Genomic DNA, 13,980 nt, shown 5'->3' with positions numbered 1-13,980 from the left:
GTGTATTAGCTTGAGTGCGGGCAGCTCAAACAGGCCACATTCAATAAGTGCCAAAATTGGAGCTGCCTGTGAAGCTTCTCTCCCTCATGTATGTGCTTCATGGTATACTCACAACCTGTATGTTTAGAGCTTTAGTCTAAGCTTCTGTGTACAAGGTGGACACCTGACCTTACTGAAGCTGATGGGAGTTTTTCAGTAACCTCTAGCGGGGCTGAATTTCATCCAAGGATGTGCTGTTATTTCTGCACTAGCCTTGCAATATTCTTTATGATCAGCAGCTTTTCTAGAGACAGCCCAGATGGAGACTTCTTGGGGCTTTAGCATCCTCATTTAGTAGTGTGTGTTGTGTGTACTCTGACATTGCATGGTACAGCTGTGTAGATCCTATTTAAATCTGGGCTGCGAGAGCCCCATTTCTGGCTATGGAAATGTGAGTCTGCTGGAGCTGCAATCCACGTGGTTATTTCTGCTGCAGTGCTTTCTTTAAAGCATGCTTTTACTCTTGCTCTGCAACCTGCATTCAATCTGACATATAGTGTACATTATAGAATGGTTGTGAGACTCAGTTACGAGTAACATAGGTCCTAAATGTTGGTGCCGACTGTTGCAGCTGCTTGCAGGAGTTCTGTTCTGCATCCTCCTGTTTAAAAGGAAAAGTTCATGAACAACACAGATTGGGGTAAATAAAACCCAGGAGCAGTAAACAAACAAACAAACAAACAAAAACAAACAAACAAAAAAGCATGCTGCTGGGAACAGAAGGCACTTGAATGCTGTGGATGTGGGACAACAGTTCCCGGAGTGGGGTTATGAAGTCAGATGGGTTATTTTTCTGCAAGCTTAGAGGTTAAATCCAATCCCACTAGGAGCCTGCTGGAGGATATTGCTTTCTAGACTCTGGAAAATTTTTTTGCTGAAGATGAGAACTGTGAGGACACACTGTTGAGGGTGAATGCTCCAGGATTAATGTTGCTAATGGTGGTTTCATGATTGGCACTTAGCCAATTTAGGTTTGTCCTGCTGTCAGAAAGGGCGGTCTCCCCCGTCGCCTCACCATTTCACATGGCAATGAGTAGGATTAACCCATCTGTCCAATTGACAGCTAATCCTTCTTTCTGCTTCCTGGAAATCAACTAATCATTTTCTAGATTAATTAGCCAGATCAGCAAGCTCATTCAGTTCAGTGCTCAGCCACACAGGCAGGGAAGAGGGAGTGGGTGGAAGCACCTTGTCCTTTGGCTTAAGCCACCTGTGAAAAGCAGGCTGAAAATGGATGGAGGTGCTTTGGAGATGCAAGGAGTGGCACAAGGATGCTGAATGGTGCAGTGAGTATACACGGCTGCTGTTTGAGCAGCTGAGCCAAGCCACATGACAGCCACTGCACATGAATGCAGGCGATCTTCCAGATGAGGGACTGAAGTACAGTCACAAACAAACAGGAAAAGCTTTCAAAAGTAAGACATGAGATACAGGGAGGACATTGGACTTCAGCAGATTAGTAAAATACTAGCTGAAAATGGGAAGCATTTGTAAACAGAATGAAAAGCATGGGTGAATCTTTATTAATTCTTCTTTATATGTGTCAAACAGCTGGTCTTCAGAAACACCAAAACACCAAACTAGGCAAAGGTAATATGAGGGAGCACTTAGTTTTTTGATGTTCTGGATTAATTCCTTACTCAAATCTTTCTATTCCAATCCAGTACCACTAAACCATCCAGTGAACTCTCTGGCTGTAAATGAATCAAATTGAATCTGAGATCTTATTATGTGGAAATGCCATCTCTGATATGTTATCTCGTTTTTCTCTTAAAATTGACCCCGATTGCTTTAACATTACAGAGGCAGCTTGTTAAGTAGGAAGTAGAGGGAAATCCTTCTTGGTAGGATTACTAATTATCCAGACTTTAAATGTAACCCTGTACTAACTTTATTGCCTCTATATACTTTGGGCTTGTTTTGAAGGTTAGCTACCTTCTGAAAGAATGCATCACATATTCTGCATCCTTCATCTATTGCCAATTCATAGAAAATGAGGTGCAAGGAAAGGTTTTTCTCTTCTTTTTTTGAAGATATGACTGTCTTCCTCATATTTTGCCTTTGCGGCAGGAAGTGACTTGCATTATACTCCCCTTCAGTATTGTGCTTTTGTTATTCGTCTCAGCTGCTCCTCTTGGACTAGCAAGTGAAGATGAGAACTGCACCTAAATTTTAAATATCTAGCATAGTAATGAAATGCATTGCCACTTGTCAGCTTCAGTAGGCTCTGATTATAAATACTGGTGTCCTGGGGACTTCTGCCCCATCCACCTAATGTTACTTCTTTCTCTGCATAACCCAAAGGGTTACTGTGCAAGTATGGTGCCAGGTTCAGCTCATATTTTATAGTAATGTAAATCCAGAATCATTTTATTTACACTTGTATAACAGATGGCCAAACCCAAACTGGACAGAACTGTAATTATTTGTGCAGTGTTAGAGGTGAAGGTATGTTATTAAAACATTTCCCTGTTCCCTTTGAATAATGAGTAAGTCTCACAAAATGTAAGCATCATCCTGACAATATCAAATGTCACTCTGGTCTCCAGATGAGAAAAAGTATATGGTGCAAAATGCAATATGCACTGAACAACTGTTAGAGCTCTTAATTAGCCATTATAGGATTCCATTAATCTCTTCAATCGACTTAAAGAATTATTGTCATTGAAGTCCATTTGTCTTCAGATGGAAGAGAGGCTTAACCAAAGCCTTCGGACTGCAGATTCTGCAAGGAAAAGCATATTCTGTGCATCTAGCTACATCTATTGGTTTTCTTAGGGAAGGTTAAGATTATCTTCATATACCATCAGAGCCGGTATCATCCAGGAGTGCTGAGTATGTTAGTAGATATTTCAGCTGAGATTTGACAAGCTACCCATAGCTAAACACACACACACCCCAACTAGAGTAATTTGTGTTCTCGACTAGGAGTGTGGGGTTGAGGGTCACTACTAGAAAAATACAGGCCCAAATTACCTTAATGCGTTTCTGCTCCCTTGGTTAGTGCAATGCGCTATGCGTTACGTACCACTTCTCCTCCCACCRTGACCGTCAGGAAAGGGGCTCAGAGATCAGTCAGAGAAGCAGCAGCATCCTGCTTGCTACTGGTTGCCCATCCTCGACCACRTGGGACCACTGAGGGATGCTTCCCCCAGCTTCTGCGTGGCACCTGCCTGATCTCGCACAGTCGGTAGGACCACATTATCCCAGCAATTTAAAGGCTGAAAAGCATAAGCATTGATTCAGTTCCTAATTTTTGTGGTTTCTGCTGTTATTCTTCCAAAGACCAAATAATTGTGTTTGCTCCAGCATGGTTTTCCTGAGTTTATAGGCAGCTTCAGCAGCATAAGTGCCTTTCTCCCAGTGAGCTCATATATCAACATTATTTACTATTTAATTTATTTGCTGCTTAATTGTTGCCCTRTTATCAAATAGGGTAAAAACTGCATAAAGCTAAAGCTTCTGAAAGGAATTGGGAGTGGCTGTAGAAGAGAAAAGGCAGAGGAGSAAAAAGGAAGGAGAAAAAATAAAGGATAGTGAACAATGAAGAAGAGAATAAGCAGTAGCTATAAAGGTAGAGAGATACTGCCACCACGCAGTGATGATGATGAAAGAAAACTAACCATATTTTGCCATGGATCTGTGGTGCAGACCCATCCTTGAAATTGGTGAGAGCTCAATGGACTGGAGAGTACGTTATCTTTAATTTATTTCTTGGCTCACAGATCACAATTAAAATTAAATTTGGCCTTCTGCAAAATTAAATTGGACACTTTGGTCTGCTGCAGTGAGTCCCTGATCTCAGTTGGTCTCAGCTGAGCTAGACTCTACTCAAGAAAAGAAAACAAATAACAGCTATGAAACTTTTCTTGTGACAGTATGTGAAATTGCTATCATAGCACAAGTTATTTTCAAGAAARTTAAGGATATGTGGGCTACTTTTCAGGAGGGGAACAATAGTTTTACAGGCTCTTGCTACAGACTGCTGTTCCTATAGATCATTCCATTTGAGTGTCTTGGCTGCAAAAATAGTAATATGTATGTTGTTATCAGATGATGATATTCTCAATATTACATAGAATAAATGTTAGCACTTAAATATTGTAGAGTGCCAGCATTTCTGCATGCTGCAGCTTTTTACTAAAATGAGCATACACTTGTCAAATGTTTGGAATTCTTTATTATTCAGTAAATGAGCATGTGGCTAATTAAAGTAGCATTACTATATTGGGAGGTGATCAGATTGCAAACGTATCTTCAACAATTGCCTCTTGTAAATAAAATAGAAGAAGCTGATTGAAATCTGAAAATGTCAATAGATGCAATAAGCCACCCTGGAGCGTTACCTGATAAAATAAGAGTAGAGAAGTAATGACATGGTCAATATTAACAGCCATCAGCTGCAGAGAAATCAGATTGTCAGGACTGGATCTATAAAATTCTTGCCAAAGTAGAACCTCATTTACACATACAGATCTTCATACCCTTTGCTAAGAAAAGCATATGTGACAGCTTAGAGGTTTTAGCTGCCAAAGATCTTTCACTCTGAATACAGTAAATGTCACATCTATTTATTTATCGTTAAATTTTGCTAAGTATCTGTAGAAATATTTGGATTTTTTCTATCATAATGTAGGTCTTTAAAAGGAAAAGAATCCAGATTATAATGCAGCTGTAGCACCAAACCATATGGCTGCTAAATGGAAGCAAAAATACACCACTGAATTACTGGGAGTAAACATAAACTGCATGTGATCTTCAGAAGAATATTAAATGGGATACATAAATACCAGAATATTGCCATAAAATCACACTATCRGACAATAGTAGCCATCAGGCGATAGATTATTTCACATGCTGAAAGTAATCACAGTTGTATAGCAATTTACATTTTCTAAATGCCAGACTGAAAATATTAACTAATGAATCTTGGCAAGCACAGTGTTTTCACCAACTGCAGTGTGGTTATAACAATGTCTAGACTTCTTTTTTCTGAGACAGAGCGAAATAAGACAATATTCCTACATCTCACTTTTATTAGAAACTACCCAGAGTTCCAGGTGCTTAAAACAGTCTTGGTTGTCTTTAATTCAAGCTTTTGATTTCTTTCTTTCAAGAAAATGTTTGTGGATGATTTATTGATATATTGAGTAGAATTTGCACTATGCTGAGCAAGAACAAATGGTCCAGTGGAATGCATATTCAATGTTATGAATGGTGTCTGGCATGAGAGAAARCTCAAATTAGTGGGGGTGTTGTGTTGCCTGTTCTTTTGCACAGAGATGATTTCATGGTAGGTTTGTTTGGATACTATATTGTTATATAAAAAGGAAAAAGTCAGAAATTTGTCTGTTCCAGGAGAGAAGCCTGGGTCTCTGCTCAGTCTGGTAAAAACTTAATGGGAGCAATTATCAACTGTACCTTCATATTTTGTGTCTTTTCTGTTTTTCTAAAATGATGGGTAAGAAAAGGGCCCTTCATCCCATCCACAGCTGTCTTCAAACTGTATATGAACTTGATGATCTTGGAACTTCTGTTGGACTTGTAAATAAGCATCACAGGGAACAGATTGCCAGATTCTGTATTTGCAAGGCTTAGAATTAGAAATATAATGTGAAGAGTTTCCTCAATATTAACCAGATTCATCAAGATTTTTTATTACTGCATATTGAACTAGCTCTGCCCCTAGGAACTCAGATCCAGGTGATACTAAGCGAATGCTTTGTCTCCAGAGTTTGCAGATGATAGCATAGATCTTGAAATTTTACATCTGAGACAAATAACAACTCTGAATCTCTCTTTCTACAGATGATATGGAAGCAATTCCAGTCAAGCAGTTCGTTAAACACATCAGTGAGCTGTATTCTAATAACCAGCATGGGTTCTCAGAAGACTTTGAGGTATGATTTAATGATCCACTGGTAAAATGGTGTTCTCCTAAATTTAATTCCTTATTGATAGTAAGGGGCTTTGTGACATCTGTGTGATGCTGTCATGGCAGAGGTAAATGTGATGCTCAAATGTATGAGAAGAAAAAGGGAAATACCAATTTTCTACCAGATACAGGTAAGCTGAGACGGGACACTTATAGGTGGTTTCTAACCATCACAGAGCAAGGATCTAAGGTAGCTTTCTATTAGAACTAGTTAATACCTCCAGGAGGTACTTATCAGGGTTTGTGTTAAATTGGAAAAGCTGCCTGCAATCCCAAGGAAAGATATGGTGATACAAGGAGTTGTTTTTAACCCCATGCTTCTGTTATACATAACCTGAAGCTTATTTTACTCATTTTGGCACAGAATTTGCTTTCTTTAGTCACACTGAGTAGAGAGTAAAGTGTTACCTTGAGTAACCAAAAGGAGCAAAATAGCACTCCATATAGAGTAACAGAATTTGGCCATTTATGAAGCCCCCAAGCTATGGCTGCCACCTCCAGTTCCTGATGGGTCGGTTCCTATACTCCTTGTTCATCCTCTGTTTGAGCAGAAAAGATTGTCATTGAAGTCATTGCTATTTTTGTTCAAGTAAAACCAAGGAGAAAGGCTTCAGGACTTGGCTAGTAGTCTTTACTTAATACGACTGTTTTAAAGTTTGTGACTTGTTACCTATTTAGGACAGGCTCTGACCTCTGCTGCTATAAATTTGAGGCAATTCCAACAAAGTGCAACCTTTTTCTGCCCCTGGGTTACCCAACCTGTCTTGTCCATGCATGGTAAATAAACATTACACATTATGAGAAAAGTCTGTATAAGTCACTGCCTAAAAAAACACAAGCCAGTATTCCTTGGCTAGCTTTTAGGCATTTCTTTCAGGTAGTCTAATCACAGTCACATGCTGAACTTTTGGGAGTATTGACAAGCAGAAGGAACCCCAGCAAACTGTATGGAGCTTCCCCACCTGCGAAAGATGCGTTTGCATTATGCATGTGAATCACAGGGGCAGCTAAGCTTATAAACAAGGCAATGAAAGAAAATAGGTGGCTGAATACCTACAGCTTCTTTGCTTGCTGCAGTAAAGACAAGACTGTATGCAGGAATTGTTTTTAATGGGGTCATTTAAAACATTTATTGTTGCTGTTTGGTTACTGTCTATAAAGAGTAGCTGCTTTGTCTGATGCCTAAAAACCATTGTGTAAGTTAGAAACATTTTGTATTCATGAGGAAGTCAAATGTGTAAGGTGTTAAAGTGATTTAGTTCAATTGACTGCTGGCTGGATGGCTGAGCAGGAATATTGAGGCATTTAACAATGTTGATGGTATTCAGGACAAACATTTATTCTCCAGAGAGCAGAATTTGATCAGGATGATCAAATGCAACTCACTCTTCTCAATTATTTATGAATTGCGACCCTGGTGCTATTCATCACAGCTGGGTTTTACACCATTTAATTATTCAAAATAATCAGCAACACATCTGTAAACTTGGTCTGGCTTTAAGCAGGCTTTGCTTCAGCTGTTGCAAAATCACTGCTATTAACAAATGTTGGACACCTTCTGCCCATGTTTTAGCAAAGAAAAACGTTGCTCTAATAGCCCTATTTTTCCCTTCTTTCTGGAGCTCCCTACCGTGACTGCCATGCCGTGGCGGCTAGTCCGGAGAGCTCGTTTTAGCCAATTAGTTCTCTTCTGGGGAGTCCAGGGTCCCCTCTGAGGGGAAGTTAACCTCCTCCACCTGCACTCGCACACCAAATTTGGTTCTCCTGCTGGCTTAAAATTTGGAGTGTCTCCTTTGAAGGAAGACAGTATAGCCACTCCGAATGTATTTCTCTATAGCTGAGTTCTCGGCTTTGTAAAGACTAGATGAAATCTCCTTTTCGGAGCGTAAGGAGAAGGAATGGGAGCACAAGGGTCACTGTCTGGGATAAATGGTCTAGCTCCCTCTTGTTGCCGACAACTTGCGGGCTCGATTTTCTTCTCCCTCATGGTCCACAGTGATGGGGCTGGAGGGTGAACCTGGGATTTTCCCCACACCCCATAGGTAACTTCTTTTCTCAGGTGCCTAAACTGGCTCAGAAACCAGGATCCCAATTTTGAAAGTGGCTGAGGGGTATGGGAGCCTGAGGTTACATGCGTACAGCAGCTATTAGAAGCGGCTAGCGGTAGACCRTGTATGATCAGACCCAGCCATGGCATACTATCTGCTGGTATCATATCTGCCAGATACAGTGAAGCTTAGCTGGTGTTTTAGAGAAAAGCAGTGGGATTCCAGCTGAAACAGAAAATCCAGTGTTACGGGGCTGCTAGCCTGAGATGAAGAATACCACAGGGACCTCATTCAAAACGCAGAGTGGGTGCAACTTCATGCTGCACATTCAAATCTGTGTAAAATCACATGTTAGCAGGTTCCTGCGGTACCAGCAGACTTTATCCTGGATCAGGTTTTGTCTGCCCACACCACTCTGACTTTCTGCCAGGACAGCTGTCCCCGTTCTTGCACGTAATACCGAAAAAGCAGCATGAACTCCTCGTCGTGAAGTCTTGCTGGTTTAACAGGGATGGGAGCGTGTGCTGATACCTGATTTGGATCGCGTGCATACTGCTGGGGATTGGGTGTGCGCACGCGGTGTCAGTGATCCCCCCCAAGCCCTTCCTACCAAGGAACTTCTGTAAAGCGGTCTGCAGTTCTGAAGGCATGCAGGCTTTTGGAAAAACCCTACTTTTTACATCTAACAAGAGAAGAGAAGAGGAAGACAAGGAGATGCTGAAAAAAAAATTGAGCAATACTATAGAATAAATAAGTTGTCCCAAAGATAGCAAGCACATAGCATTTTTTCATATGAAAAAAAGCATCCAAAATATCTTAAAAATTTCCTGTAGCATGAAGTTTTTCAGTTGAATCTTAGAAGGGAAAGAGTAAGCTAGGAGCAAACATTATCTGCCATATGTAGAAGGTAAAAATTGTCCATTTGTTTGTTGCTAGTTTRGGGGTACGTTTCTTCCTGTGTTTTTGGCAGCATGTTGCGGGTTGCATTGAGTTGTTTTTTACATGAAGAAGATTCCTTTGAAAGTAAATTATATAACTACTCCCTCTCTCCTCCCCTTAAAATGAAGTGTAATTACAGCTAAATATTTTGTGAGTGTGCTTAGGAAGCATTTTATGTACAGAGGAAAAAAAGGACTTCAAACTCAAAAGTCTCTCTCTGGAAAGTAATTCCAAAATGAATCTTACTCCCTTTSGGGAATCATGATGCAAGTAGCCAGCTTTATTGTTTGGTGATAGCTAGACTTTCTTGCATATACAGAATTGTAGAGCTTTCCTTTGAGTCCAATGAATTTTCAATATTTGATATAAACTAGAAATGTAAGGCTCAATTTAATACTGAACAACAAACAGCTTTTTAAAATAAAGTTCACAATCGTGGGTTGTCAGTGCTGGTTTCTCATCTAATTCTTTGAACTCCAGCTTGGAATCAGTCAACCTAATAACGATAAAAGTTCAAGAAGCTTTTTGGATTGCTCTTGCAGACAGCTCCAGCAGAYTTGTCCTCTGGCAGATGAGGTGAGGTGCCACATTTTTGCAGCGCATCCTTGAGCTGGGGTTTGGTGGCTCGTCTGCCCTGTGTGCACAGTGGCAAGACTGTGCAAAGACTGGGAGGCTTCCCGAGCCAGGGGTCGTATCTGGTCGTTGCCCAGCCAAAAATTGTGTCAGCATTATTGTGTTTAATAGTCCGTGATGGGCCTTTCTTCTGCAAATTTCTAATCGCTTTTTGAACCCTTGTAGACTTCTGGTGTCCAAAACATCCCGTGGCAATGAGTGCTATGATTTGTTCCACGAGAACAGACTTCCTTTTGGTTTTAATTCATGCCTAATAGCGTCTTTCAGCACCTCCTAGTTCTTGCATTACAAAGTACATCCTTATATCACCTCCCAAATGCCACACGTGATTCTGTGTACATTCTTCGTATCTCCCTTTAATAATCTCTTTTCAAAACTGAGGAGGTCTGCACTATTTAATCTGTTTGTTTGAGGAGCTCTTCCAGGCTTCAGGTCACTTTTTCCCTCTGTAACTTTTTTCCTAACTTTACCGTATCCTTTTTGAGATGAAAAGGCCAGAACCGTGCACGGTATTTAATGACTGGCTTTATTGCAGAGTTATGCAGGGACCTAGTGATGTTTTCTGTTTGGTTTTCTATTTTCCTCCTTTCTAATGTACTATTTGTTTTTTAACAACCACTGAGCACTCAGCCCACACCTCCAGAAAACTATCAGCTGTGACCCCAAGGTCTCTTTGCTGAATGGCAATAGCAAATTGAGAACCTGTCAGTGTGTATGTATAGTTAGGGTTGTTTTTCCCAAGTACATCACTTTGCATTTATCAACATTGAATTTCATTTGCCATTTTGTCACTCAGCCACTCAGTATTGTGAGAATATTCTGCTTCCCTTCACAAACAGCTTTTGTTCTAATTATCCTGAATAATTTTGTATTACAGACCCACTTTGTCTCCTTTGCAGTCTGTTTATGAGTAGAGCAGGTCCCTGTAAAGTTTTGCTGGCAAAATCTAACACTGACAACTCGTGGGTTGTGAGTCCCATCTTCAACCTCTTAGTACATAGGGAGACTTTTCCTTTTGCTCCACAACAGATCAGGTTTTTAAGAAACATTTTGTGAGACACCTTTTCAAACACATTTTGGAAATCCAAATACACTGTTCTATTGCAGACTGTCCTGTCTATGGACTTCTTCAGGGACCTCTTCACACGGACCTCTTCACACTCAATCTGCTCTTTATTTGGCAGTTTGCCCCAAAGAGAACTCAGATTTAGTGGGCAGTAGTGCCTGAAATCCCTTCTGGATCTCTTTTTTTTTAAAAAAAAAACTAATGTCACATTTGCCATCCTCTCTTCTCCCAGTACTCAGCCTGATTATACAGGGCTTGCACCCTCCAAATTCTTTTATCAGCAAGAGTGCGAAGTGTGTCCTCCYGTGGCGATTCTTTTCACCCCCTCCTTGGTCTGACCTCTTATTGAAATAAAACAATTAGTTTTGTGAACAGAATATGAATGAAGAATAAGCCAAGATATCATCCCCTGCCCCCAAAGCTAGCTGTGAAGTTTTATACTATAATGCTGYATTTGGACTTCAGAGACCAGACAATGTTGTTTTCCTGCTCCCTAATTCTGGAGTGGGTTGGTCGGTGCTGCTGCAGGAGAGATTAGAGTGGGTGAACACAATCTCCGCAGACCTTTCTGCTGCCTGCAGCCGTGCGAACATAATGATTCATTGCCAATTTGGAGTCTGCACAGGCTCACTGAACGCGGAGGCAGGCTGTCTAGTTCCCTCATCACATAAATTGAAAATATCTTTATACTCCRGTGGCACCTTCTTCTAAACGTCCTGAAATGTGAGGAAATAACGTAAATCCGTATCTCCAGTGRTGTGGCAGGGATTAGCTAACACTACTCGCATGGTTGTCACTGCTTGGGGCAGGGGTCACTAGCTCTTCTTAACCAGYGACCTCAGAATCTTATCCGCTCATGAAGGGCAGCATCTAAGACTGAGATGGCACTGTGCTTTGCACTTTTCTTAAGACTAAAAACACTCTGTCGTTATACTGGCATCGCTCCTAGTTTGGACCCAGCTTGCATCAGAAACATGCTCCAACTGCATCTACCCCCAAGAAATTTGGCAGTAGGGAGATGCCATTTAAAAAACATGCACCCTGGAGATTTTGCTGCACTGGGAAACGTTTTATAGCTCTGCCCCCAAATTGGCATAATTAGGGATATTCTCAGCCTGTTTATTGCTGTACTGAAACTAAAGGGAAGTAGCACTGTGAAGCTGGAAGGTGAAGGACTTCGTGCAGAAGAGGGTCTGCCTGGAGTTTTGTGTTCTTATCTTGCTGCTTGACCTACCTAAGAAACTGATACTGTGAACTAACAGGTAAAGTTGAGGAAAAGCAGTAAATGGGCTCAGGCATCTGGGCTCTCTGTTATTAATTATAGCTCAGCAATAGCTCCCAAATTTTCTGCTGGGAAATCCCACTCAAAAGAGCCATAATCCTGCATAGGGAATGCAAGGTTTCATTCAGGCACTGGCACCTCCCTGCCCAACGAAGGGCAGGATAKAGCAAGAAAATATTACTCCACTGTCCTCTGCTCTCTCACATGTGTAGACATTATTTGAGTATACAGGTTAGCTATGAGCACAGCTCTGGTTCTGAGTTGCTTACACTTGCATGAATCTTTAACCACCTATTATGATTCCTCCACTGCTATTGCTGTGTTCGGTCCTTTTAGTTTGTTTATTTTCCCTTCTGTCTAGGCTCTCCCCAGCTACCTTTCTCCTGAGTGCTATCAGAGAGTTTATACTAGTGCTAAATTATCACAAAAATCTACACTGTTCCTGTGGGAGATCTTCAGATGCTATTTGCTGTCTCTGTTGGTACGCTGTCTTCATGTTTGCAGAACAAACACCAAGAGAACAACCACAGAATTCTCTAATTTGGGATTAAACTAATAGATCAGGAGTGATCTTAGGAGGGGTGGATGCACTAGATGCACTAGCTGCTTTCATGCTGAAAAATACCACAGTAAGATCAAAACATAGCTGTGGATCTTCTCTAATTTAGTCCTTCAAATTAGGATCCTTTCTTTGTTCATTCCTCCTCATTGCTATTCATAGGCTTTTACAGTTCAGCCCCTGCTAGGACATCTGCTGACAGAAGTAATGGGAAACAACAGCAGCGCTGCATAAGGCCAAATCAAGAGACTGAGTCCCTGCTCAGTCACTGTGGCAAAATTTCTTATTCACAACCTGATATTGCCAGCAAGATGCTGGAGCAGTTTGATTTTACACTTTAGTGGAAACTCTTTGAAGTTTAGAAAAAACTAATCTGTAACTTGTTTCAGAAAGGCAATGAAAATGGACCATTAAACCTGSGTGTATCAAATTCCAATTAGCATTAGCATGGACAATATAATTAAAAGGTAAATTAGCCATAATAGCAAGGCCTAGAACACTTTTTACAGTAACTAACGGTCAATTGAAACCATGTACTTTGGTTTCTTGGGTTGTCGATGATAAGTTGAAAGGACAGGACAAGAGCCTATATCCATTCATCTTAGGACAGCAATGTGTTCTGCGAAGTTAAACGTAAAGAGCAGCAGCACGCTAGCCAGCCACCATTAAAATCAGTGGAAGAGACTAAAGAGATTAAAGAAAGCAGAAGAAAAGACTGGAGTGGAAAAGTTTGTCTGATATGACTTGATTAATTACAGACATGGTGCTAAAGGTAGCTGTCCTTTTACTCCAAGGTGCCAGGAGCGGTTTCATGTTAATTGGAGAAGACTTTGTTTAGGTTGCGATGAGTAGCTCAGGCACCAGAGCTGACCTGGTGGCCTGCCTGCAAAGTTGTAATGATAGTGTAATCGTGATGATGTTTTAAATGCAAATGAATGACTGGGTAAGCAGGAAGATTTAGAAAWCATATAGTGTTAATTGCATTAGCATTAGAAAATGTTGGGGAAGTAAATATGTAGTAATATATGATGTGATAAAAAGGCATAGTTAGGAAGGTGACTTTTGGGAGCTTTCTCTGGGGTGATATTTATTTAAACACCAGGCCATCGTGTTCTGCCAAAGGATAAATTATGCTCTAAAAGCAGGCATAGATAACAGGCTGCAACTAGTCTTGTCTCCTTGCAGCATTTTGTGCATTGATGAAAGACAACCACTTCAACTTTAATGACGAAGGAACGTTAACTTGTGCCTTCGTATCTGGGGTAGCAAACCTGTGATTTAGTAATTCGCAGTTAGCGTCTGGAGAGATGAACAGGAGATAAGAGACAGTGGATAACCGACCTCAGTTCACTGCCAATCTGGCCATTCAGCATGGCCAAACATTGCCAGTGGCCAGCACAAAGCGAGAAGATGTCCTTGGTCCCCTTCTTACCAGGCAAGCTCAGCAATCCAGAGCTTCTTGTCTTGGACTCAGTGTTC

General features: G+C 40.9%; 1 protein-coding gene across 1 annotated transcript in view; it reads left to right on the top strand.

Moving 5' to 3' along the window:
- The window catches only part of PTPRG (protein tyrosine phosphatase receptor type G), a 342,342-nt gene that overhangs the window by 307,491 nt on the left and 20,871 nt on the right, over positions 1 to 13,980 (top strand). Inside the window, exon 16 of the mRNA XM_085300014.1 lies at positions 5,848 to 5,939. Within this exon, the coding sequence (XP_085156140.1) occupies positions 5,848 to 5,939 (92 nt within the window). The remainder of the gene's footprint in view (positions 1 to 5,847; positions 5,940 to 13,980) is intronic.

This window comes from Rhea americana, unplaced genomic scaffold, assembly GCF_003343005.1.
Source record: "Rhea americana isolate MKP2758 unplaced genomic scaffold, rheAme1 scaffold_16, whole genome shotgun sequence".
Classification (NCBI taxonomy): domain Eukaryota; kingdom Metazoa; phylum Chordata; class Aves; order Rheiformes; family Rheidae; genus Rhea; species Rhea americana.
Note: the sequence above shows the minus strand (reverse complement) of the source record. Positions and strands in the feature narration are given on the sequence as shown.